General features: G+C 39.1%; 2 protein-coding genes across 8 annotated transcripts in view; one reads left to right on the top strand and one right to left on the bottom strand.

Annotated features, from left to right (window-relative positions):
- The window catches only part of ADAM23 (ADAM metallopeptidase domain 23), an 86004-nt gene extending 61713 nt beyond the window's left edge, over window positions 1-24291 (top strand). For 2 of the 7 annotated variants that reach the window (XM_076342411.1, XM_076342410.1), the window contains 5 exons: window positions 602-770; window positions 2669-2780; window positions 13500-13590; window positions 16757-16811; window positions 20999-24291. In XM_076342411.1, the coding sequence (XP_076198526.1) occupies window positions 602-770; window positions 2669-2780; window positions 13500-13590; window positions 16757-16811; window positions 20999-21112 (541 nt within the window). In that variant the 3' untranslated portion in view covers window positions 21113-24291. Of the gene's footprint in view, window positions 1-601; window positions 771-2668; window positions 2781-3330; window positions 3641-6229; window positions 6321-13499; window positions 13591-16756; window positions 16812-20998 lie in introns of those variants that run through there. The other 5 variants (XM_076342413.1, XM_076342412.1, XM_076342416.1 and 2 more) reach the window with 5 other exon arrangements.
- DYTN (dystrotelin) overlaps window positions 1-27382 on the bottom strand; it is a 121055-nt gene that overhangs the window by 45383 nt on the left and 48290 nt on the right. The window lies entirely within an intron of this gene.

Below are 27382 nucleotides of genomic sequence, written 5' to 3'. Positions count from 1 at the left end.
AGAGGGAGGAAACTGAAGAGTTGTGGCAGGATAAGATGTTAAGCTACAGTTCAATTAAAGGGCAGGCAGTTTTAGTCTACTGTGCATAATACTGGATTTGTATTTTAAAGACATTGGCAACATTGCTGTCATGCTAAGAATACTCTTTTACATAGTTAGGTCCTTGAGTGAACAATGATTCTTAACTCTTCTTCTATTCCACTAGTATTTTTATTTAAATGTCATCACATGGGAAGTTAGTTTTTTAACATTTTTCTAGCAATAGTATTTCACAGCATTGGGGAGGGGGGGGAGAAGAAAAAAAAAAAAAAGAAAAAAGCACGGCCTATCAAAGACTGCTAAAAAAGAAAAACAACCCCAAAGCCTAAGGTGCCCTTTTTGAGTATTTAAGTCATTATCTAGTCTTCTTTTTAGTCTGACAACTGGAACACCTTGTCAATGCTGTGGGCAGACAGAAAAACTTCATAATTTTGTTAAATCTGTCTGTATGCTTGAATGAGAGAAAGGTATGAGGCTTTTAGTATCTACACTAACAAGATTAATATTTTCAAAAAGACTCCAGTCATAATAATAATAGTATCTTAAAATTTATTTCTCCTAGTGGTGCTCATGTTCTTTTAGATGATGACACAGATTTAGGTTATGTGGAGGATGGAGCTCCATGTGGACCGCACATGATGTGTCTGGACAAAAAGTGCCTGCCAATTCAGTCCTTGAACATAAGCAGCTGTCCCATTGGTTCTAATGGAAAAGTCTGTTCCGGACATGGGGTGAGTCTGTACTGGGAGTTAGCAGCTAAGCTTCTCCAGCTCTCTCTGCTGTATCTGATCTTAATGTACCCTGTGGAGTTCTCTACCTGCGAGTGTTCCTAAGACCTGTTGATGTGAAAACACAAATGTTAGATTCAGGGGAAGACTGCCATTCTGTGAAGCATAGATAAAATTTTAGAAAGCAAAGTTGTCAAATTAGTTCTGCAATTGCATCCAAACTGTTGTGTTCATTAAAAGCAAGAAAGAGCTTTGACATCAGTTATTGTAAAGACTTCTGTAATGTACTACCCATATTTCAGGCTACTTGCCATCTTCAGTTAAACTTTTTACTGTGTACTAACACCTTTATAAAGTTGGTCCTGTGTTCATGGAGTCATACCTCATGACTTAAATAATTAAAATTCTAAACTGTTGGACCTCAACAGAGATGATACATTCTTCTTGAACAGATGCAAAGTGTATCATTTTACATTCAGGCACATTATATTCTGTTTTTCTACCCATAAGTCCATTTGTCTAAGACATTAGATATGTTTTGATGAACAGATTAACTGTTCCATATCTTAACTGTAATATTGATAAAGCCTTTCTGTTGTGGGATTCAGTGGACAGATACTTGCCTAAGGGCTAGACTTTATACAAGAAGTTTTTTTTTTTTTTTCTTCTTGTTATGTGTAATTGAAGATGAATTTGAGTGCTTCAAAGAGGGTTAGGTTCAAAATCAAGAAGAAAAATTTTAAAATTGGGAAGTAAAGGGTCTAGGAGATCTAGAAATCATCTTGGTAATTTTGGAGAGTGGCATGAGTAGTGAGAGAACTATGTTACCTTTTTTGTTTTGCGTTGGATTATTCCAATTCATAATTTTAAAAGAATACTTCAGTTGATCAAACCTACCATAAGATGTATTTATCTTCAGCTTCCTAGATAAGATTCTTCAGTGAATACTTTAAGAAGCAGAGTGAGATAAAAGTTAAATTAAAAAAATCACATGTACTACTTACTTGTAATCATTAGTGTGTAGGTTATTTTCTGGGGTTTTTTGACACTACGTTCCAGTGTCCAAAAGGCATTATTAGCTGATGCCTAATGACTGACTTAACTTCTAGTCCCATAATCAAAACTTCATTCTTTGTTTTCTCTCTCTCTCTCTCATGTCATGCTTTTTCCGTAGTAACCTCTTCTAGCAACACATTCCATGTTCTTTTTCATATGGAAAGTTTATCGGTATTAACTTTCACCATTGATTTGATATTTTAGGTTTTGTCAGTTGGGTAGGTTTTCCTGTATCTGATAAATATACTGCCAATTTTAGTGAATCCTAAGTCCTTTTTTAGAGGTCATTCAGCTAAATGTAGATTTAGGAAGAGCTATTTCCTCTCTTTCTAGAAGATACGCAAGCACTCCTCATTGCTGTTTAGAAAAAAATGATCCAAACAAATGAAAATCTTGCTATTTTTTCTACATGGGAGCAAGCTGTAAATGAGAGGTTGTAAAGTATGACCATGTCTTGAACCGTTTAAACACAAATGCTTGTATTCCTTCTGGACATCCAGGCTCAAAGTCTAGATAGTTGCTTAGTGAAGATGTAACTAGTCTAGATAGGGGTTATTTTGGATGAGTGTTTCTGTTGTTTTTTACATCCTATGCAGGTGTGTAGCGCAAGTGATGATGGAACCACTGGGAACACTTTTGCTTTTCCTAGCATCTGAGCATATTTAGAGGGTTAAAGCAAACTTTCAGGTTATTGATGTATTGTACTCATTCTAAACACTCAGTGCTACTGTTACAATTTATAAATGGCTAAGTCTTATACTGTGAATTAAATACCTAATTACATGTTAAATAAACTTAATAAATGTAGTTAAAAAACAACTGCTGTCATTTATTTTCTTTTCTAGGTTTGTAGTAATGAAGCTACTTGCATTTGTAATTTCTCCTGGGCTGGGACGGACTGCAGTATTGATGATCCTATCAGGGATACTGGTAGCAAGAAGGATGAAGGACCCAAGGGTTTGTGTGATTTCAGTTTTGATGTTCTTTCAAGTATTTATGACATTTTTCATGAATACATGGTAGTAGAATTATCATTCAGAAAGAGAATAATATTGTGCAGTCCTGTTTAGACCCAGACAGTAAAATTCTGCGTCGTGTAGATGAAGTAGGTCTTTCTGCTTTGAGAATTGATGAAACTTTTATTTTTCTGATGTAAATTTGGGGAAGATTTCAATAGGTAATGGTACGTACTTTCTGGTTTTTCCTTTCTCCCTTATTCTCTATTTTTTATGATAATTTTCTTTGTGATTGGAATCTAAGTGTAGCTCTTATTATTTATATGATAATTGAGTATTTATGTTTTACTAGAGATTTCCAGTTCCCTTAGTTGTTCTCAGCTAATTCAAGAGAGCTGTGGCATAAAAAAGGGAAAGTGGAATGTCCCTGGTGAAAAAAGCTTTGGTTCCTTGAAATCAGATTTCAATGGGAGGAAAAAGAAATAAATTAAGATTTTAAGGACTTAAATTATTCTTACGATCATTATTGCTTACTCTTATGTATTTAGTAGGTATTTCAACGGCATATGAAGTATAAATACAAAGAGGAGCTATTGAGGAAATAATTAATCAAAAAAGTTTTTCAAAGAGGAAGAAAAGCACTTCCAAAGATTCTCTCCGACTTCTCTGCCAAAGAATGTTTTTGGATTGTGCTGTCCAATTTCTGTGTCTTTCCTGTCATCAAGACATTGTCCAACATCAGACTATATTTATCCAGTATTATGCATTTACAGATAAAGTTCCCAATAAACAGCTGAGAAACCCAAACAAAATTTTTCTGCTATGTTCCAGTTCCAGGTGGTTCTGTCCCTTACACAAGGCTGATGGAAAGAAGATAAGAGTTGTTTAAAAATGTAGTCCTTAGAGCTCAGACTCTGTTTACTCTTTAAAATATCCAAGGTTTCACGGGAGGACAGGATTTTGGTGTGTCCCTCCAGAATGGCTCTACTTCTGTCTTGTGTACCTTATTCTTTTGCCCCTTAGCAGAATGATTCCAGTAGATCTTTACCAAGAACTGTTGAAGAAATCGTCTTAGAACAAGTTACCACCGTGAAGGAGGCTCTCTAGAACAGCCTAGATGTGTATTAGGGAACCTGTGCAGGTGCTTTCTGGACTCCTAACCCCACCACTGTTCAGTGTAGAGCTGCTTGGTTTGTACCCTGTCTTACAAAGCTACTTGTCATTCCATTTCTCATAAAAACCTTCCTAACTGTGGAACGCTGCTTGCAGAGTATTAAAAAAATAGTGGAGAACAGCACTATAGAGCTGGTTACTTCTCTTTGTGTGTGGATGAGGAGAGCAGTATTTACAGTTGTGACACTGAGAGTACATGAATTTTATATTGCTCATTTCCAAATTCTGTAGGTAAGAAATAGTTTCCTCCTCTGTAAAAAGGTCTATAGGAAAGGCAACACAGAAGGTACGCTTACCTTGGTTAGATTTTTGTAATTCAGATTAACTCATCTAGTTCAGAATGGAAATACCTTTATGAAAATTGATAACATCAATGCTGAAATATTCTGGGAAAAAATCTTAAATGAGTAGTATGTGCATTGATTTCTGCCAGCTGGTACAGACTGCATTTTTCAATGGAGTCCTCTGCAAAAAGGCAGAGTATGTTTTTGTACAAGGTGGCTCAGTGATTTCAAAAGATGGATTATTTTTACTTATGTTGTTATAGTAATTTATTGATGTTGAGTGACCTAGAAAGGAATTTACGAGCCTGGACACTGACAGCTACTCTAGTGTCTTCTGGTGTGCTAATAGAGGAATTCCTTTGTGAGAAGATGTCAGAAGAATACAGAAGTAGTCTTCTGTATTGTAAAGATCCAACATACTAAAGTAGTTTCCATTAAGTTTTTTCCCCTTATTACCAGTACTTCCTATGTCATATGCCAGTTTACAAGTCTGAGACAGAAACCAAAATGCTTGTTTTTCCTTAGCCCTAAATTTGAGTTTGGTTACATTTCAGAAACAGAACACTCACAATGTGAAAATTCACCTAATAGATTTAAGATTTTTCACACATTAAATCAAAGCATTTTTCTAAGTACAATTAGAACATATGTAGCTAGGAAGTATTGCTATTTATGTATATATTGTTATGATAATTGACAATGGGCTGCTTCTCCTGCTGCACTTTCAGACCTTTCCATCATCTATCAATTGCTTCTGGCTCCATACTGTATTTCAGGATTTAAAAAATTAGTGGTCCTTAATTATGTTGGTATTAATCCATGAGTCTTGAATTACTCTAAACTCAGCAACCTGCTGTATCCTGTACTAGCAGACCTACACAGCATGCTAGCAGTTTTGGGAAGACAGAGTTCTTGCTGTTAGTTTTTGGCTACTGCAGAAACTTTGAATTACTTTAGAGTGTTGGCTAGTAGTTTTGAGATCAGTAGGACTCCATACGCACACAAGATTCTTCCTTTGCAATTTCATTTGCAGAATTAGGCCTTTGTTTGACTAGTGGAATAGTGTGTGTTTGTTTTTTTAATATCAAACTTATGTCTCAAGTGCGTGTGTGTGTGTTTGTGTATATTTATGAAAGAGGAAAAAATTATGAAACCATTTCAAAACAGACTTTATTCAGCATGAAGACTAAAGTTTTTGTCCCTTGGAAAAGTTCCCATTAGACAGGGAATTCAGCTGCTTGCTTGTGGTCTATTACGACTCAATGAATCTATCAAGCTTTTAATCTTTAACATAGGAAACGTATAGATGGTTTTTCTCAAAAGAGTTCCCTTAAAAAATGAAAGATAAGGCCTCAATGTCTTAAGAGGGACTATTTGAACATATTCACATTTCCAGGGTGTTACCTGAAGCACATTTCTAGGGTAGGTTTTTCCTTTCAAAAGGTGTTATCTGTCTTTAGGTCATATAGATAAATAGAGAGTCCTATTGATAAATGCAGTAACAAAGGAAAATATTACTAACTAGTAAAGGAATGGATTAAAAAGTTGGGGGTTTTTTTGTTGTCCTGCGATGGAACTGTTTCCAAACAAACAGTTTTCATTTGCTTAGTTATATTATGGATACAGTAAGTTTCTGGTGATCAAGAGGAAGTTTTCTTAGTGGTGATTTATTTACATTCTGGCTGTTTTAAATAAGCAGTAGGTTGATATTCGCTTTTTAAGTAAATAATAGAATCACAAGCTAAAAGGAATAGTCTTACATTTACAGGAAAACTTCATTGACATATTTGCAAGCATTCAAAGAAAACCAAATATAGCTCATTTCAGAATTTTTAAAGCTACAGTATTTGGTAAATAAAGGTTTGTTAGGAGGTTGCTTATCCGACGATGGATTATAGAGTAAAATATTCCTTTGAGGAATTATTTCATGTTTTCATTTCAGACATATATGTGATCATTTCCTTAAAAAATCTTCCCTTTTCCCTCCACACAGTGAGCATGGCCACTAACAGGCTAATAGGTGCAGTGGCAGGGACCATTCTGGCCTTGGGGGTGATTTTTGGAGGCACAGGGTGGGGAATAGAGTAAGCATTTTTCTTAGTTTGAGTTTTATGTTTGGTGCCTAGTGTGTGAGGTAACCGTATGCACCCGAGCCCTCTGTGTGTTACCCCATTAGCTTTGTTATGTGGTGACCGTATTTGTCGTGTGATTTGACTTGTGTCTGTGTCATGTGGTTTGCTCATGCAGTGTTGAACCTTCTCCTGTCTGGGATAATGTGGGGCATAAAACAATAAGTTTGTGAATTTTTACATTGTCATAGTAAAATTAAATGTCTAAATGTTTCCGTTACACCAAATTATAAAAATAATGGGGAAAAATGAAAGTTGGTGACTATTTTGCAAAATAGACTGAGTATTTCATAAAACGCAGAAATTGTTTATTACAATCTGTGGGGCTTTCAGTATAATAATGGGTCACACAATGTAGCTAGGAAGATGAAAGCTGATGATAATAGTATAGACAGCTAGTTTTACAGTAAAGTTTCTGAATGTTCCATTGCTAGGATTCTGTCACCTCAAGGCAGTAGAATGCTGAAGTATAGAATTCATATATAAGAATATGTATGAGCAATTTTTATTGTCTTTTCATAATTTTAGGAAACTGTACTCTTAAGTGTTAGCCCACTACCTCAGTTTTAACAGTGGCTATTTGATTAATATATGCGTGTGTGTGTATGTATATATACACATATTAAAATGCCCATATAAGAACTCTCTTCATTCTGCATTCACTATGCAGAATAAATTGCTGTTATTCTGCTCTTCTGAGATTTCCAACTTCACTGTGTTTCTAATACTGTATATCACCTCTGTCGTGTGACAGTGCCATCTCTGTGAAGGGGGAATCATAACAAGACAGTTTGATTTCTAATCAGTCTGCGTGAAAAAGCATTCAAATACAGTTCTAATTAAGGCTGCATAGGCAGTCTTCTGGTAGGCAGCATTTTGTGTGTCTGAGTTTGCAGCCCTAGATACAACCTTTTTAGCTTTTGCTGAACTGGACTGTTACATGAAACTCATCTTAGATTCTCAGAAGAATAGAGACCTTTGCACTCACAGAGGACAACTAATGAAACACAAATAGAAGGAAGAAGGTAATAGATCATCTGCTTGAGAAAGATCAGATTGGTGTTTTACTGGTGGCTTTTACAGCTGTTTGCTGAAAACTGCAGACTGTGAAGATTGTAGAGGCTTGGGACCCAGATTCTGGAGCAGAGGATTTACCTACAGGTTGAGGACCATTCGCCTTTTGCTTACATTCTGCCTTATACCCTTCTGTTTTATCTTCCCTTACCTGCTGTCTCAATCCACTCAGCTCTGACCAACGTCCCTGACCATTTGTTCTTGCTCCTGTATCCTTCTGCTCTAATTCCAGCTTTTCTCCATCTTTCCTCTCCTCTTATCACTCACTACCTGACTCATTCTTTTTGTTTCTATCCATGCTTCTTTCCTGGATCCCATCAGTCTTTTCTCTGTCCTCTGGTTCCTTCAGATACAAATGTACATTCAAGCAAGCCGCTGCTGCTTTTTGTTGCTTGGTTTAAAGAAAGTGCATGGAGAACACAAATACCCTCTCTGATCCTAATGCCCTTCAGGCCCTGGTGGCTGTTACCGTCAATGGCGGCAGGGGAGGTTGTGTTCGTCACAACCTGATGCCAGGTCCTGCCCTTCTTCCTCCTTCCCCACCACTTCACTTGCAAATTGTGAACTTTTCCTCAAAGTGCTGAAATAACTTTAGTTTCTTAATGCTTTATGAATTTATTTTAGTAATCATGGGGGACAAAATGGCAGAGTCATTTTTTTCCAGATTTCATCCTAAAACGGATACTTAGCTTTGATAACTTAAACCAGAGGATTTGGCTGGCAAAGTGACAGCCAAGAAAAGAAAACATGAAACCACCACAGTGTGTTGTTACCTGCAGGACAATCTGCAGTAAACTTGCCTCTTCTACAACTAGCGGAGTTTCAAAGCAATGTATATTAATTCTAGTAGAATCTATCTGATGATGATGATGAATATTTAAGGAATAGTCTGAAGTCCACTGAAATTAAAGGTGTGTTCTCTTTTAACACCTTCAGTAGAATTTGTATCAGGGTCCTAAAAGATGTCTAGAGATGATAGGATAGCCATGCCAAAGCAGATAGCGCCTTGCAGGAAGGGGTGGTGTGCCAGGCAGTTACGGTGCAGTTAGTTGCAGGAGCTTCCTCCTGATAAATCTGTGTCTGCAGGTTATAGCAGTACTATGGCGGAAAGAACAAGTATACCAGAAGTGTTGCATCTTGTGGTAGTCTGGATGGAAAATGACCCCACAGTATGGTGGTTGTTAAAACCTTCCTCTTACTTTCGGTTTGCATGTATTTATGTCAAACGTCTGAGTCCAGTGACTAGAGAAGCGTATTTAGCTGAAACATACTGATTTATACTTTTCTTCATAAATGTCACTAACTCAAATGAGCTGATGCAAAGTGGGCTTCATACTGGTAGCAAAATTCTGATTCATTAATAATACCATTTCCTTGATAATGCTTAATAAAACATAAGGCATACATCTTTAAGGTAAGGCATAACATGTAAAAGTAGTCCCATTGTAAGTAGTTTTATGTACACAGTCTGTTACGGTCTTAAAATGGCTTACCAATAATCCTCTTAAATCTCTGTATTTCGAAACTGGAATTCATTAATTGGAGGACTCCATTCTGGTAAACAAGTGGTTGCTGTTTAGTGATCATAAGTATTCCACCAGCTTTGTTTTTATATTGAAGTCAGAAATGAGATTATAGTCTTGTTGATTATCAGTGAAATTTTACCTTGAATGTAGCCTTTACAGTTTCTTTACTAGGAAAAATAGCTCTTTCTCTGCATTCATAGGAACTGCCACTTCCAGCACGCTGTGAAACAGTTTTAAAATTATTCCAGAGGAATGGACATGCCTTTATCCACAGCCATCTATCATTTACTCTGCTCTTAGGCTCTCTCTAGCAGATAGCCTAATTCTCAGAGGCATTTGATTTTCAGGGTTTTTTTTGTGTTAAAAATGAACATCACTTCTTTAGTCACTGATACTTTATAAAATTGGGTCAGATCCAAAAAGTGTTTTTATCAGGACCCATGTGTTATTTAACATAATTTTAGTAACTTTTCGATTAACTGAACCTACTGGTTTTGTGTGTTACTCTCTTCTGTTTAAATTTTGATTGAGTTCTTCCATATTTATAATAAATAAAACCAATATTGATTTCCCATATTGAACGAACAAACTGCTGTTTGTTGAACGGATGGGCACTCTAAAATAGATTCCACCCCGCCCCAACCAGGCAACATAGTAAGAAGAGGGATGTAGAAAAGTGGCCATTTGGTACTTCCTTATCTAAGTTGTCATAGAATCATAGAATCATTAAGGTTGGAAAAGACCTCTAAGATCATCGAGTCCAACCGTCGACCCAACACCACCATGCCCACTAAACCATGTCCCTAAGCGCCTCATCTACACGTCTTTTAAATACCTCCAGGGATGGGGACTCAACCACTTCCCTGGGCAGCCTGTTCCAATGTTTAACCGCTCTTTCAGTAAAGACATTTTTCCTCACGTCCAATCTAAACCTCCCCTGGTGCAACTTGAGGCCATTTCCTCTCGTCCTATCGCTAGTTACTTGGGAGAAGAGACCGACACCCACCTCGCTACAACCTCCTTTCAGGTAGTTGTAGAGAGCGATGAGGTCTCCCCTCAGCCTCCTTTTCTCCAGGCTAAACAGTCCCAGTTCCCTCAGCTGCTCCTCATAAGACTTGTTCTCCAGACCCTTCACCAGCCTCGTTGCCCTTCTCTGGACACGCTCCAGCACCTCGATGTCCTTCTTGTAGTGAGGGGCCCAAAACTGAACACAGTATTCGAGGTGCGGCCTCACCAGTGCCGAGTACAGGGGTACGATCACTTCCCTCCTCCTGCTGGCCACACTATTTCTGATACAGGCCAGGATGCCATTGGCCTTCTTGGCCGCCTGGGCACACTGCCGGCTCATGTTCAGCCGGCTGTCGACCAGCACCCCCAGGTCCTTTTCCGCCAGGCAGCTTTCCAGCCACTCTTCCCCAAGCCTGTAGCGCTGCATGGGGTTGTTGTGGCCGAAATGCAGGACCCGGCACTTGGCCTTGTTGAACCTCATACAATTGGTCTGGGCCCATTGATCCAGCCTGTCCAGGTCCCTCTGCAGAGCCTTCCTACCCTCGAGCAGATCAACGCTCCCACCCAACTTGGTGTCGTCTGCAAACTTACTGAGGGTGCACTCGATCCCCTCATCCAGATCATTGATAAAGACATTGAACAAGACCGGCCCCAAAACTGAGCCCTGGGGAACACCGCTCGTGACCAGCCGCCAACTGGATTGAACTCCATTCACCACAACTCTCTGGGCCCGGCCGTCCAGCCAGTTTTTTACCCAGTGAAGAGTACACCTGTCTAAGCTGTGAGCCGCCATCTTCTCTAGGAGAATGCTGTGGGAGACAGTGTCAAAGGCCTTGCTGAAGTCCAGGTAGACCACATCCACAGCCTTTCCCTCATCCACTAGGCGGGTCACCTGGTCATAGAAGGAGATCAGGTTGGTCAAGCAGGACCTGCCTTTCATGAACCCGTGCTGGCTGGGCCTGATGCCCTGGTTGTCCCGCACAGGCCTTGTGAGCGCCCTCAAGATGAACCGCTCCATAATCTTCCCCGGCACCGAGGTCAGGCTGACAGGCCTGTAGTTCCCCGGATCCTCCTTCTGGCCCTTCTTGTAGATGGGCGTCACATTGGCAAGCCTCCAGTCGCCCGGGACCTCCCCCGTTAACCAGGACTGCTGATGGATGATGGAGAGCGTCTTGGCGAGCACCTCCGCCAGCTCCCTCAGCACTCTCGGGTGGATCCCATCTGGCCCCATAGACTTGTGAGCATCCAGGTGGCGTAGCAGGTCGTTAACTGCTTCCTCTTGGATTACGGGGGGTTCATCCTGCTCGCCGTCCCTGTCTTCCAGCTCAGGGGGCCGAGTACCCTGAGGATAACTGGTCTGCCTGTTAAAGACTGAGGCAAAGAAGGCATTGAGTACCTCAGCCTTTTCCTCATCCTCGGTGACAATGTTCCCCCCCGCATCCAATAAAGGATGGAGATTCTCCTTGGCTCTCTTTCTGTCATTAATATATTTGTAAAAACTTTTTTTATTGTCTTTAACGACAGGGGCCAGATTGCGTTCTAGCTGGGCTCTTGCCGTTCTCATTTTCTCTCTGCATGACCTAACGAGATCCCTGTACTCTTCTTGAGTCGCCTGCCCCTTCTTCCACAAGTGGTAAACTCTCCTTTTTTTCCTGAGTCCCAGCAAAAGCTCCCCATTCAGCCAGGCTGAATATGACTATATTACTATCAGTTAATCATTGTACCTCTTCCATGGAAAGATAGTATTCTATGGCTAGAAAGAAATCAGCTTTAGAATTTTTCAAGGCTTCTAAAATTTATTACAGATAAATTACTTGTTGTGCTTTCAGTCTTTTGTGTGCAATCATTTGATAAAATCCAGAGTAAGCCGTAGATCTGAGTCAGATACAGTAGCTCATTAGGCTGCTGTTGAAAGCAAGCCTTAATTGGGAATACAATGCCTGTGGAATGGCATTCATTTACCGTCCACCATGCTCACTCCTGTTGATTTGAGCCAGGTGTGACTTTAAAGGTAAGTCCAAATAAGATATGTTCTTCTAAATTGTGAAAAATTACCTTTTAATTATTGTTGTCAAATCTGTGCACTGCTCATATCTGTAAAGCTCACTATATTTCTTTTCAGTCCAAGTCTTTTATTAATAGTCCTGAATACTCTTTGTGTAGTAGTTGCAGGAAGCAATTTTTAAAGCTTGGTTTTCTTTTAGCTAATCTGATCTCCAGAAGCACTCATATGGGAAACATGTAATGGATGCACTGAAGTTAGGTCACTGCAGTAACTTTTAAAACTTAGGGCACGTACTTATTGTAGTGTCTGGGACTGGGCAGAAGGTTTTGTGATACCAACCTAACAGCTTAAAACTTTCAGTTGTTGCAGCTGCCCTTGCACTTTCCTTTGCTGATCTCTGGCTGCTCCTTCTTCTTCCTTATGTTAGCTGTCTGACAGTTTTCCAAACTCGGTTTCAGAACATTTAAAATAGGAAAATTTCAATTGCTGTGTAGAAGCGTTGGTTTGGGGAGACTGGGATAGGAGGTAAGAACTGTTTTTGAAGGCTAGTCCTGGATGTGTAAATGTTTAAACAGAAAGTGTGCAATATGCTGCAAAGGAACTGTTGGGTTGGTTTCATATTGCCTTGAGCTCAGATGCAATTAGCTTTACATCAAAGACTGCTCAATAGGAAATTTTTGTACAGAGCAATTAAAATGTTACTCAAGCCCATTGTCAGTTTTCCTCCACCCTGTGTAAATAGAGCACTTAAGGGTCAATTATGAATATCTTATTTCGGTGTTCTTTTGCCCTCTTCAGAAAATCGCACAAACATAATTTGTGCTGCTGCTTTTTGTTGCTCTTTTTTCCTGCTCCACCCTTCCCCACTTTGTTGTTAAGTGGCTTCTTGAGGATGATGAAGAGATACTTTGATGTTTGGAAATCTTAATGGGAATACAGCTTTTATTTCACCTTTCATTCCTTATTATATAATCCTTTGCTTTTGTCAAACAGCTGTTTGTAAATTTAGCATTGACGTAACTGTAGGGAGTCTGGACTTTGATTAGCAAGTGCTGCTAGATGCTCTCAGCTGAAATTAAAATATCTACCACCTTTCAGGATGTCCATGAAAAAAGTTAGGCTTTTTGATTTTTATTTTTTTTCCCTTCTCATTTGCTGTAGCCATAAAACATACAGCATTCATACTTTTTCCTTTAAGTTAAGGAATTATTCACAAATATCTTAGTGTCCTCAGCTGACAGTTCATTTACGAGATAATGAAGTAAGTCACAATGGAATTTCCTGTCTAATACTAGATTTATATCTATGGTAGAAGTCAACACAGCACAATGCAGAGACCAACAGCTTTGTTCATTCTTACTGTTAAAGAAAAGTAAGTTGGGCTTGCTGAAATTGTCTGGAGACATCACCTTGTGTGCTGTCTATGTTCCTTGAATTGTTTGACTACCCTTCAGTTGCTTCACTTAATGTGAATAAAGTGGTTGGTTCTTATGTCTGTCTTACCATAATCCTTTATCACAGGTCCTAGTGCCACCAATCTTATAATAGGCTCCATCGCTGGTGCCATCCTGGTAGCAGCTATTGTCCTTGGGGGGACAGGATGGGGCTTTAAGTAAGCAATGCCGCATGTCTTCTCTTCAGTGGCTATGGCATTTCTATTTCTTGCTTACATCACTAAATTTTGAGTTCCTGCTACAAGATTTCTAAGTTAACTCCCCCAAACTATAACAAACTGCTTTAAAGAGGAAGAATTACGCATGCACGGAACAACAGGAGGAAATGAATTTGAAACTAGCAGATGTCATCAGGGTGCAAAGTTGAAGAACGGTAAATGAATGAATTTAACTTTCATGAGTTCACCCTAACGCTTAGGGAGTAAGGTCTTTTTTTCACCTTCAGTTAGTAGCGTTGTTCTCAGAAGTTGACTACAGTGGTTAAAAACCCCAAAAGATACGTCTTGAGTAGTAGTCCTTTCAAACTGATAAACTTTTTTATAATTAAAAGACTTCATGTGTAAATGGTAAGTGGTGGCAGTGGCTGAGTAACATTTCAGTGACAAATGTGTTGACATAGTTGACTTGGAAGTACCAGAGCTAACTTTTGTTTGTGGTTACTGATTTTTTTTTTTTAATTATCAATTCACAATTTTTTTAAAAAATTGAGGTTTAGAGAGAACATTTTGAACTCTTGAACTGTCTCCTGAAAGACGAAAACATTTCTCACCCAATTCTAGTTCAATGTGTTTTATAACTATGAAGGGTAACATACTAGTCATTCTGTTTGTGACCGTTAAAGTAAAGAGAGTCTCTTGTACAAAAGTATTTAATTCTTGCCTTTTTTTTGTAGTGTCAAGTCTACCTAAATGCATGGTCCATATTTGGTAAAAAGGATCTAAATTTAGAATCAATGTTTATAACCTTACAAACCATGGAAGTGTTAAGCACAAGAACAAGTAATTTCTCATGGTATTCAAGTTGCTATTTCTTTTCAATAACATGAATCAAGATTAAGCCATGATACAACAATAAGCCATAATTCCTCAATCAGGTTTTTATAATAATTCAAAGAATATTTTATATGGCCTATATTCATATTCTGTGTCTGAGTTGAGAAGAAAAAAAATTACTCCCTAATTGATTAAGGTGGCTATCAAAGTTGAATATAACGATCAGGTTATATTTATCTGTTAAGTCACTTTCAAAAGTCACCTGAAAATGTTTGTTTACTTCTGGTTTAGACCGTTACATTTTCATAGTGTCCGGTGGCCTTAATTACGCGTGCATATAGAAGCAAAGTATTTCTAAATCTCTTTCAGCCTTGCTGAAAACAGACTTTGCCCTTTCTTCTGGACAAGGCAATCACTACTTCCTGTTGCACTGCCTGCCACTATCGGTGTTTTCAGACAGACCCAGCACCTGCAGCATTTATTTTTCTCTAAATGCCTGTTCTGAGGGAAGTAACATTCCCTGCGCTTCCCCTTGACACTGGCGAGAGCTGCAGAGCTGCATGCATCAGCTGTGGGAGTCAGTGCTCCTCATCTGCTTTAGTAAGAAAAGATTAAATACAACACGTATCAAAACATCAGTCTTTAAGCATGGGTGTATGATCTTTGTAAGCCTTTTTAATTCCTGCTGATAGGCTTATCTTGAGCTACTGTATTTTTTTTCTTACAGCTTCTTCTCAGTTAAATAAATTAAATCCACTTATTTGTACAATGAATACCCCTAGGTCAGCCTCCAGTATTTAAAAGTTTCTACAGGGCAGCTCTAAACAACATAGTTGTTTAGTAGTTCAGTCCTATATCTTTTGCATTGTGTCTCATATGGCTGAGATTTGTAATTTACATATTTATAAACAGTAAAATAATTTACTATTTATGCATTTTTGATTTGTTGTTTCATCAAATCTATGTTCAAAGGCAGAAATTCAAATGAGGCGTGTATTTTAGAATATGCAGTGACAGACGTGGATTCGCATGTGGTGTTAACACAAGAAGAAACTGGGATTCTTTTCATTTGATGGATTGAAAGATTTCTGTGTAAAGGCCTAGTCTGGGAATAATGCTTTTTTACAGACTCTCTGAAATACTTGGACATATTCTGTAGCGTTAACTAATACAAGTACATTTACATTTTTTCTACCACGTCCTACGAGATGCAGAATTATAGGAGAGTTGTCTTTTAACCTAAATAAAGCATGTAAACAATACATAAAGATTTCAGTTAGTTGCAGAACTGAGGGGTTTTTTTCCCCCCGCACTCACTGCAATTAGCTTTTTAAATAAATACAGCCAAATTTTCTGCAAAGCTTGCGTTAACATTTCTAATAAAATTTTTGATTTATTGAGAACAACAATGCACGCACATTTAAAGGGATAATACTAGAAACATTGATATTGCAAGTTCCCATGGGAACTAACCAAGCTAAATTTTGTTGGAAAAAATAAATGTCAGATTATACTTTTGGACCAGTTTTCTGCTATCAGAGACATATGTCTGTTACTTAGCAATTCGTATTTCCAGACACAGAGTACTCATCCCTAAATAATACACTTGTATTGCAGAAGGTAATTTGTTGAAAACACAGTACAAGTCGTTAAAATATAAAAAACATTAGGCAGTTTCTTCCTCTGAATCTTTTTAAGCCGCCTTGTGCTGTAACAGCCTTTGCTCTTTTCCATCAGTGCTGCAGCACCTACTAGCAGCTGTCCCAGCAGTCTGGCTGCCGACTGGGGATGCCTACGCTCGAGAGCTTGCATGAACACAGATCTTTAGAAGAATCCCTCGCTGTCTGAAACAATACAGTCTTTAATTGATTGTTTATTTCTTCTTTGTGTTCCACATCTCTCAGACTACTCTCACAAGTGTTCAGCTTTGCATCCTGGTGTCATTTGTTTGCCCAAATGTAGAAGCTTGTTATCCCCGTAGAGGATCTGTATTGGAAATGTCTCTTGAAGCTCTTACTCTCGAAAGAGCAAGATACAAATGTTTATTCTGTAGCAGAACCTCAAATACACTGGCCTGGCCTAGCTCACAGCTTGAAGTGCATGTTTCTTCTGGGGGTCAGAGGGGAACTGAAAAGGCTTTTGCATACAAAAGAGGGCTAGCACATGTAGACCCTCTGATACTTTGCTTCAGATGTATCTGGAGGGACAGATGAGGATAATAAAGAGGATTTTAACTTTTCCTTCTTAAGCAAGTGATATGTTTAGTCTCTGCAAATATGAGAGAAGGTAGCTAATGCTTTACAAACTGGGAGATGTGATTTCTGTTTCACAGGTTATCAGATGTTCATATGAACATACGGTACTGTGGTGTCAAGTCCATATCAAACGTAAGCTGCAACTAAGCAAACTTTGTTCATGAACTGAGGTGGTGAGGGGTGGGGGTTGGAGGGGAAGTGTAAAAGAAGGCTTGATGCAAGTTTGGAGAAGCAAAGTAAAAACAAAACAACTTCCAGTTTCAAGAATGAGTCCGAGGATCATTTTTCTAATCAAGTTAATGTGTGGCTAGAATAAGAAAGAAAAAAGTTAACTGACAATTTTAGGGGGTATAGAGCCTCATGACACATTTCAGGTGGCTTAGAGTTAAAGGCTGTGGGTGGAAACCTTGTTAAGAAGTAGATTTTACTTCAGTTGAGCCTTGCATAGTACTTTTAAAGCTGTTGGTGTTTAGACTGCAGTAAGGGAGTCCTACATATTTCTACCTGAACTCTGCTGGGTAATATACAGAAGTACAGCATTCAGCAAATGTGAAGTTCATTTTAATGTAGGAAGTCTGTGCAAGATTTCAACATAGTGTTTAATATAGGACCGTTACAGGAGGGACATTTTTACCATTAGAGTAGTTCTTCTGTGCATTGGCTGCAATCGCAGTCTCGGGGGCCTACGCTCACTTTTTTTCCTAGCATGTATTCACTTACTTTTGCAAAGCTACTGCAGTAATATAAGCCAATTACATGCTGCTGTTGCTGACTTTAACAGTATTAAAGCAATTTTTGGTAAAAGCAACACTGCTAAGAGGCAGTGCTAGTAAAAGTGATGTGGAAATGCATATGAAAAGCTGCTTCTCGTTATATCAGAATGCAAGAGTGGCTGACAGAGAAGAGTTGACTGTAGGCACAATTCTATTTCCAGCAATTGTTTCTTAGCTGAAGAGCTGCAGGGTTTTCTGTCCCTTTAATGGAAGATTAATGGATGGACCAAAGACTTACCCACTCCTTACAGATGCCAAGTTTTAACTGGTCTGTGCAGATGCATTTAGACCCCGAAAGTTTCTGCCAGATAAGGCAGTGGAACGCTAATGGCAACTTTGTGAGGAAGGTGGTTTCGGTCCCTTACCAGCATTTCCATAAAGCATGGATCGTGCCCTAAATACAGTCATCACTACACAAACATCAGCGTTAGAATCAAACATGAGATATTTTCCCATTTTTTTCCAAACTACCAGAATAAATGGCAGGTCAACATCTTATTTTAAGCTGCTAATTTTAGTCCCTCATTTTGTTGATTTGAATCCGTTTCGTAGCAAAAGGTCATTTATTTAATCTCTTCTTCGGCATTTGAACCATGCTTGAGGAATGCCTGTGATAAACGTTAGCTATTTGAAGTGGTTAAAATACTGGTTTTGGATAAATCTTTAAATACTTAAGTAAAGCTTTGTATTTATGTGATCACAGACAAAGGCACAGATTTGCAAGTAATACACTGTGTAACCACACTCCTAATTACCTGCAAAAAAAAAATGCAGAGGATTGCAGCAAGGTATTTCTTATATACATCCAGCCTTTTTTGAAACCAGTTTTCTTTTCTGAAATAGTTCTCATTTATAAAGATAACCATGTCACAGAGGCAGTGATGTGCTGTAGCATGGTGTGCTTTTTTGATTCAGAATCACCTATAACTTTGTTTTTGTTAGAGACACTTTTTCTGGTTGTATTACAGACTGAAAGGCTGACCCTCATTATTTAAAGAGGCATTAAAACATTAAATTCAAAAAGTTGTTAATGTTCTAAGCTCTTCCACATAAAACAACAAAGAACTAGGAAACAGCATCATTATCCTATGTGTCCTTCCGTAGAGGACTCTTCTACCCCCTGCCTTATTGTTTTACTGAAGCATACTGAAAGGAACCTTGCACTACTATAATATGTAGCCGTAAAGAGGTGCAAATATCCAGGACCTGATACCTAGTTTCCTTTCTTTTTATCGTAATTTTCTTGGGGGGGAGAGAGACTTGTTCTATTTGCTGATTTAAGTGAGACTACTGTCTTCATTTTAGTATTAAAATGGTTGGTAGTTCGGGATGAAGTTGTTAAAGCAGGTCAGGGAATCAGAATAGAATTCCGATTCCTGCAGGCTAACATCTGACTGCCTGCCTCTGTGAAGTGCTATGATCGCAGCAGAGAGATGTGGCAGGCTCTTGTTAATGCTTAGCACATGTGTACTGTGTTCCCTTACTGACACAGTACCTGATGTTCTGTATTTCAGAGACCATTTCAGGCTCTTATGTTAAATGTTCTTTTAGTTCTTCACGTTTCTTTCTCATACAACGCTATTAGCAGAATATCCTAAGTGAAGAAAGGCAGTGGCTTGGTTAGTATCTTATTCCTTGAAGTGTGTATTTCTGCTGGATAAAACTAGGAAATGAGTAAATATATGGTTGGGACAGATGACAGAATGCGTGGCAAGGGCACAGCAGCCTTTGCCTGTTGCCCCATGGCATGGGTGCTGTCTGAGCTGTCGTACAACCGAATGGTCCTTACTGGAATACTACGCTGGTGGAGATCAGTTAGAAAAGATTTGATAGGATAAAAGTCAAAAGAGTTTTGTTACAAGAGTTGTACTGGGAGGCTAGCATAGCATCTGTCCTCTGTACCTTGTTCTAAGACTTACAAAGTCCATTTCTTTAATTAAAATAAGCTCAGGTAACAGAATGTAATTCAGCGTATGTTTTAATGACTTGTCCTCTTCAAGCGAACTGGACTATGGTACTTTCCCTAGAGTAGGAGGACTAGTTATGTCATCTGGATTTTTTACATGCATTGATGGTTTGTTTTAAGGGGACCGACTGGTTGTTCTTCGGTAGTGTTTGAATTCAAGTATGCTAGACAGTATTTAAAGGGGGTGGGGCAGAGGGGGAAGAGAAGCAGACGTGTCCTTTCCCCATTGAAAGTGGCAGGACATAGCAGATGCAAAGCAGGTTCTAACCCACATTTAACCAAGTTATATTATAGTCATACTTCCTATCGTGCAGTTCTGCAAGTTGGCCTGAAAAAAAAATTTGCTCATCTCAAATTTACCTGTGGTACAGAGGAGGATGGATTGAGACACTGAAGTAATGTCAGCCTAATTCGAAAGGACCATTACTGCAGTACTCCTAGAGGGGAAATGATTGAAAGATGAATATAGCAATCTTTCAGAAACCAGCAATTCTTAAGCATTCACCTTGCAAAAATGTAGGCACTGGTACCCAAGGGAAAAACAAAACAAAACAAAGGATGCCCAAGAATTTCCAGTCTCTGGAAGTCTTCTCAAAAAGAAGTTGCCTTTGCATACATCCATTAGTCTCTTAAACCACCAGGCAAACCTTGTGTATAGTGTATTTATAAATATTGTAGCAGTGGTAGTAGTCAGCAGGGCTGCAGAAAACAGAAAATCCTGGGGTTGGTATGTAGCTTTAGGGAATTTAGGAATTCCTGTTCTGTATTTTTTGCATGTCAGTTTGGTGGCGGTAGTGGTGCATATGCCCAATGTTAAAACTAAATGCATGAGCCCCTTGCTTGATGCCCCACATAAAGCCAGATACTGGGGAGGTTGCACCCAACTTTTGTTGTCGCTTCCTAATGTCTTGCTGTTTGACATAGGATATCGGTATCGCAGGAGACTGGATATCACCAACCAGCTTGCTATCCACTGTTAACATTAAATTCTAATCACACAATTTACAAAACTGTCCAGTCTCCTCCGAATGCAATGTCTTTGCTATATTTTGCACCTTACTAAGATTCACAGCGGTTGTGGTCAATAGCGTGGTAAGAGCTCACAGAGGCACTCGCTTTTCCATCACACTGGAATACGTAAACTAAATTCTGGTAGCCAGAGATGGGCACTTGCTACGAGAACTCAAGTCTCCGTGTGCTTATGTATTTCCAGTACTGGCACTTCTGACTCATTCCCTTTAGGTATACGCATGCTTTCTTGGCCTAGTGGGGACACATGTTACTGTGGGCTGAAAGTTTCTACAAATTTAGAGCACCACTTGAAGTACTACAGAAATAATTGAATTCTGTCTGCCAGCATGATCCTTAAGCTGCATAAGGAAACCAATACTCGATACTATGCTACAGAAAGCGCGCAACCAAATTCCATAAATTGTTACCCCTTGGAAAAGTTACTTGTTAAACTGTCTCAGTGTGAGCCTTTTACTTTACTATGACCTTGGCAATGGCTTTGTTCCTGTTACATCGAACTAATGTCTTCCATTTTTCTCTTTTCGTCTCCTTTTGATGCAACCTGGAAGAAATGTCAAAAAACGAAGGTTCGATCCAAGTCAACAAGGCCCTATCTGAAGAAATGCAATTCAAAAAGCTGTTGCTTGCACTACTGGATTTTGGGTATGATGTCTTTGCTGTAGCTGCACAGGAACTAAATCAGTAAGGAAGAACATGAGAAATACTAACTATAAACACAATGTTGGGATGTTAGGATTTGAGGTGGTAGAAGACTGTCCTTTTTGGAGATAAGTTCGAAATACTTCCTCCGTTCACCTTTCTCTTGTTAAAATTAACTGACAAGTGTTACAAGCAAACTGTTTCAAAATCAGGTGGGTTTTTTTCTTTCCTCAAACAAAGGAGACGACACACAGACCAAGTGCAATAAGAGAACTGTTCCAAAACAACGAAATAGCAGAAGATTTTTTTTTTTTCCCAGCCTGCCGGCACTCTAACTTCACTTGAGTTCGCATGACTTCCTTTTTCTTATCAAACTCCAGTGGCATGAGGAGCTAATTTTGAAAGGGTAACCTGCATGGCTCACATACAACCAACCAAGCTAGCAAGCTGACCCCAAGCAGAATCTGCAGCCCAATAAATACAAACCACTGGGAAGCTGATACCAGGCTCTGATAGCTTTTCCAGCCACGCAGTGCATTCTGCCGCTGGACTTCAGAGTTCCCTGCTCTGCGAGCTCGCTCTCCACCTTATTTTGGTCTCCTGGGCCAGGAGTCTCTTGTGTATGGGAGCTATCGAGTGATGGATGTAATTCTTCCAAGAAGGAAAAAGTGTAAATATGGAAATAAGATTTTGACGTATCATTTTCACAGATTATATATAAATATATATATATGAGAGAAAAGGATTTCCATATAAAAAGGTTCTATTCTTTATGTAAATCTATTTTTGATGTTGGGTTCGGTTCTGGGTTGTTTTTTTTTTTGCTCCCCTTTTTTTCTGTAGCATGTTGTACAGCGGATGTTCTGGGCTTGCTCAAAAATAGGCAGATAATAGCATGCAGATGCAGGGAGTTCTGACACCAAACAGATGTGATCTAAAGTTTGTATGCTTGAAACCAAAAACAATTAAAATGTGTAAATCGATATCTATGTATTGACTATAAGTCTGGATTACTTTTTTTGGCTGTTACACAGATTTTCCGTAATATAATGTAAGATAAGTGACACCCTCTCAAACTAATCACAAAAGTGCCAAGCTTATTTTTTTCTTTTTTTTTTTTTTTTTAAAACTATAGCTACTTTTTTTCCTGTCTAGATCCTGTGAAATAAAAACTTAAATAAGCCTTAAAATACTCACAAAATGTTAAAAGCTTGGAACGAGTTACTCTTCTCTTGCCTTCTGCCCACCCACCCAAACCGGCTTGCAAAGGTGACTGACGTTTCTAACTCGCTCCCTGTCGCTCTTTGATGCATCTCACTCTTCAAAGTTTAATGCAAAATTAATGCTTTGACCCTTGGCTACTGATAGCGCGTTACCATCATGAAGCGTGCAAAATCCCATGTAATTTCAGGGCGTTGTGTGTAGATACGCCTTGTGTACAGACAGATTTTTGCAGAGAAGTGCTGGGCAGCAGTACTGTGCCCCTAGCAACCGGGCTGGCCTGAGCCCCTCTGGCTTGAGAAAGGTGTGAAGATGCCTAGTGTAGGCCTCCCTTAAAGCAAAGGGCTGTATGGTCTGGCTCATCCTTTTCATCTTGACTTAAAACTTAGGTAATTCGGTTTATGTAAGTGAAGTGACCTGAAAATTTCATTGCTGCATCTGATAATCAGAATTTAAAACTTTTGTAATTTTGGATTTAATTGAAAGGTTGGATATTAGTAACAACGGAAGTCCAGTTACGCTACTTACTCCATTTCCTGAGTTAGCTTTAAGAGCCAAAACACTAAGAAAATGCTGCAGATTTCCTGTGACTTACAAAATCTCATTTCAATTATATTTCTTAATGTTCAATCCAACAGTCTCACAAGAGAACTGCACTATATTGTTTTGGTTGACAGTTGTTATTACATGTTTTTAAACAGCTTTAACATAATCACATTAACACTTTCTATGGTATGAGTTAAAGGTGCTGCACACAGGTAGTCAACGTTAACATATATTATAAATCTTCTGAAAAATTCCTGCCTGGCTTCAAGGAGAATGAAGTTAGTGACAGTACTTTTATGGTGAACCAAAAATACAAGCAACTGTATTATCGTCCTCTAAAAGTACTTTGCTTGGGAACATAATCCCCAGCTTTCTTAGGGTTCTGCTTCCAAAGCAAGCGTAACCCACCACAGAAACACTAGTGGTTACCAAAAATTAAAATAAGTAAAATCAACTGGCTGTACATAAACTGCCTGTGCAAAAAAAACCTTTGAGAAGCATTTCACAAACACCACTGTTAGTGTACGATGTGATGTTCTAAATCAGACCACAGTAGTCCCCAACTACTGTGTACATATGTTCAGTGCTGGAGTAACTTTTTTATTTACGCCAGCAGTTTCATAGGAGTTATGATTTCTTGACTGAATTTATGCTCCACTCATCAGCCATTGTGAGTATGTGGAAGAACACGTTCGCTTTCTGCCCTGTGTGTACACAGCGCAAGTGACAACACAGCTCAGAGCAGGTGCAGGCTGAAGTGCTTTCTGGGGTGGTAGAGAATTAAAAAACTGGTTTTGGTAGGTGTTGATTTTCTACATCCCGCCTTTGCTGTCCTTTGGGAAGTACGTATGCATTTGGTGTTAATTTGTTCATCACAAAGCGTCATCAAAGACGACCTGGTCAGCACTGCCTCCATTTCATCCACTCTACATTTGCTCCATTATTTATCTATTCATCTGGACAAGAAACTGTGGTAACTGTATAGCTCGTTCCAGTTTGCTGCATGATCTCACTGATTTGATCTGATCCTCCTAAAAGAGAAGTCTACTAGGCAAATTAACAGCTGTATAGGTGCATGTTAAAAGAAACAGATTACTTAAGACTGGAGTTTAACCAATTTTTCTTTACTATGCAAAGATGGGTGTTGCACAAACAAATTTAAGACAAATGTCTGAGGAAATGCCATAGAATACTTGAAGTTATGTTTTAAGCCTAAGCAGTCATGTTTTATAGTCATTATTGCTTCCACTGTTACTCTTCCTTTTAAAAATGATTTGTAATTATTTTTTTAAGTGCACAACTTGATGTTATAAATCAGTTTTTGTTTGAAGTTAATACTCATTCATATCTTGTTGGCTGCTAACGAATGGAAATTCAATAGTCCTTGTTCTGCATCTTAGCAAGATGAGTATTAAAAAACATCATGAACGTGGAATGGAGTAGTTTTTAATTTTCAATCATTTTTTCTTTATTTATTCTCTCCATTTTATTTAATTTCTGTGTTCAAGATATCACCACCTTTATAGCAGTGGAAATTGACTGGAGTTTTCTTTTATTGAAGACCTCTCAAACTGCGTCCCATCTCGCAGCGAGGTTCTGTCTGAGAGGACGCTGCACGCAGGCTTTCTGACGTGCGTGGGACCGACCAGCGCCTCGGCACCCAGGGCTGAGCAGACGTACAGGCGGAGGGCGGTTGGGCCTGCTTCAGCCCCATCTGCTGGCTTCGCTGAGTTGAATCCGTTAATTGAGGGAAGCTTTTTGCAGTTCAAAAATCTGAATTACATAATTACAAAAAGTCTAAAATGATGCAGTTATTCAAAAAATATTTTGAAGGCCTCATAATAACCAAATAATACGGTCATCATTTTAATGGATTACTGAATGAAACTCCGTTTCCCTTTTTGGTTTTTTTGCCAGACTTAACTCTAGTGAAACCGGCCTGGGAAGACTAAATGTGCGCGTGACACAGTTACCAGATAACTACTGATATTTTTTTGCTTTCTCCAGCTCGAGACGGAGGAACAAAATACACTTTTGTCTTAATATCTCCCAAGGTTATGTATGAAAGCATGTTTCTCATTTACAACTGTAGAGTGAGGGAACACTGTCATTAGCGGACCCACTGTCATCCGCTTTTATTTCCTGTCATTTGAATATAGGAGGATTTGTCTGTAAACTCGGTACGAACACGCAACATTTTGGCTATAATTATAGTCGACAGTCATTCCTAAAATAGGAGTTGAGCCTTTTGCAGCACATGAATACGAAAGCAGTATATAGATAGATGCATATCTGCTTTTGATTTTACAAGAAAAATTCTTAAAATTGGTTTTGAAAACTTTCACAATTACAGCATGAAATACTGAAAAGTGATCTCGCTGGGGCACTTACTGTTAAGAACAAAACCAACACAACGCAACAGCAAGTTGTGTTGTACAAGCCCGAAAAACCTTCTTTTGTTCCAAATGCACTTACTACAGATTCCTACCCTCAAGAGCTGAAAAATTAATTTAACGTGACTCATCCATCAGAAATACAATAGAGACTGTTTAAGTGCCCTCAGAAAGCTTGAAGAAAAAAATTAAATAACTGGGAATTTTAGTAGTAGTGCTGCTCAAACCAATACTTTTGAAAGCAAAAGGTCACAAAAACGGTACCTTGAAGCTGCACATACTATAATTCAGTTCAGAGGGCTATTGTTCAGAACTTAGCAAGCACAGCAGCACATCTTCACATTTTTGTAGGTTTGTTGAATAAGTTATTTATTGGAAGCGTGTAACCAAGAGGACATACGGCCTCTAGGTAAGTACAAGGACTCCACGTCAGACCAGCATAGACATCCGCTTAACATGTATTCTTTCTGAGCAACCACGAACTGCTGAAGGTAGCACAATTCAGAATGCTCTGATTTGTAGAAACCCAGCAATCGAGTGTCAGTCTATTTGTTCTTGTTAAAATTTTCTTTTAAAAGGGCTTGTTTTTGTCGTGAGTCACAGGATGCTCCTCATCTTTACCACTAATAGTATAACAGGCCACGCTCACTGTGGCACTTTCTGAGCCAGTACAAGAATTTCCCCGCCAAAGCTGGTAACTCAGAGCATGAAGGAACTAACAATGGTTTTTACCCGCTCTTGCACGCAGGACGCAGCTGTGCCCAGCATCCGCCGTACAACCCGGGGGGAAGCTGCTGCTCTCGGCATTGGCTTAACCAATGCCTCAGTCTCCCAGCAGTCCCCACCCCCCCCAAAGGCTGGGTTTGGTCTGAAGCGCTGACCCAGGAATTGGTCCTCTTTAGGATACGCACTGCTACGTGACAGTTAACTGTGGAGAGGCAGAAAGCGGAACAAATCTCCTGGTCCAAGTCCAGATCTCAGACTTCGTAAGCACAACACTGCACCACTTCAAAAATTTCTCTTAACTGTTCATGTATCGTACATTGACAAATTTCCTCAGCCATCAGACCAAATATTATAAGCTTTGAATTTGCTTTCAGGACTGTGAAGCAATAGGTTCTCCTCTGCACTACCTATGGCTTTGTCTATTGCTTGAAGTCCTGCAGATACATGGAGAAGTTCAGCGAGAAGTGCAGGTTATTAAAGCTATGCTTTTAGCTGAAGACCAAGGCGTGAGCATATGACACACTTGCTACTTTAGAGACTGGTAACATGCTGTGTTCCGTAACATCCGTTTCCCCTCTTCTGCAGCAAGGAAGTGTTCCCACAGAAACGTGCTGCTTCTCCGCAGTCTGACCTGGGCAGTGTCCAGCTAAATAATGATAGAAGCAAACAGTACTTTTGATGGGTTTCCTATCTCCAGCTAAGATGATGACCAGTTTTTTGGTGGTTTGTTTTTTGGTTTGGTTTTTTCCCCTCAAGAATGAGAAGTGTCTAGCTACGTCAAACCTAGTGCTATTTGCCTAAGCTTTAATTTAAGAGAAAGTAGGAGAAATTTAAAAAAAATAGTAGCTTCATGGCAGCTGTGCTAAACTTGCTTCTATATCAATTGCAAGAAGCACTGGGCTAACAACTGGCAGCTCCGAGGTTTCCCATTTGATTCCTTTGGAAGTATTTTGTGCATAGTCATGGTTATATGGAAACAAGAATCAATATCCTTACGCATGGTGCTCTCACACATTAGATCCAAGATATAAATTTGACAATTTGCCTTGGAACAGAATAAGCACTGACCTTACTAATTCAGGACAGTTTTCCATAGATCGGGCCTTTGGACTGTCACAGTTGAGGTTTTAAATATCTACTATGTATCTGCTCTTTAGAGGAGACTCTTCAATGCACGTATTACTTGGGATACTATGGATTCACACAACAGTGGAACACTCCTAATTAGTACATGAAAGCTTTACTGTTCCCAGAAAGGAGCATTTAGTATTCCAGAAAACTGAACAGATGTTCCCCTAGTGTCTAATCCAGACAACAGGGCACCTGGATGCCTTGTGGAGCTGCAGCACAACCAAATGACTCACAGTACTTGTAACAGCAGAGGCATTTTCTTACCTGAGAAACAAC

This window comes from Aptenodytes patagonicus, chromosome 6 (genome assembly GCF_965638725.1).
Source record: "Aptenodytes patagonicus chromosome 6, bAptPat1.pri.cur, whole genome shotgun sequence".
Classification (NCBI taxonomy): Eukaryota; Metazoa; Chordata; class Aves; order Sphenisciformes; family Spheniscidae; genus Aptenodytes; species Aptenodytes patagonicus.
Note: the sequence above shows the minus strand (reverse complement) of the source record. Positions and strands in the feature narration are given on the sequence as shown.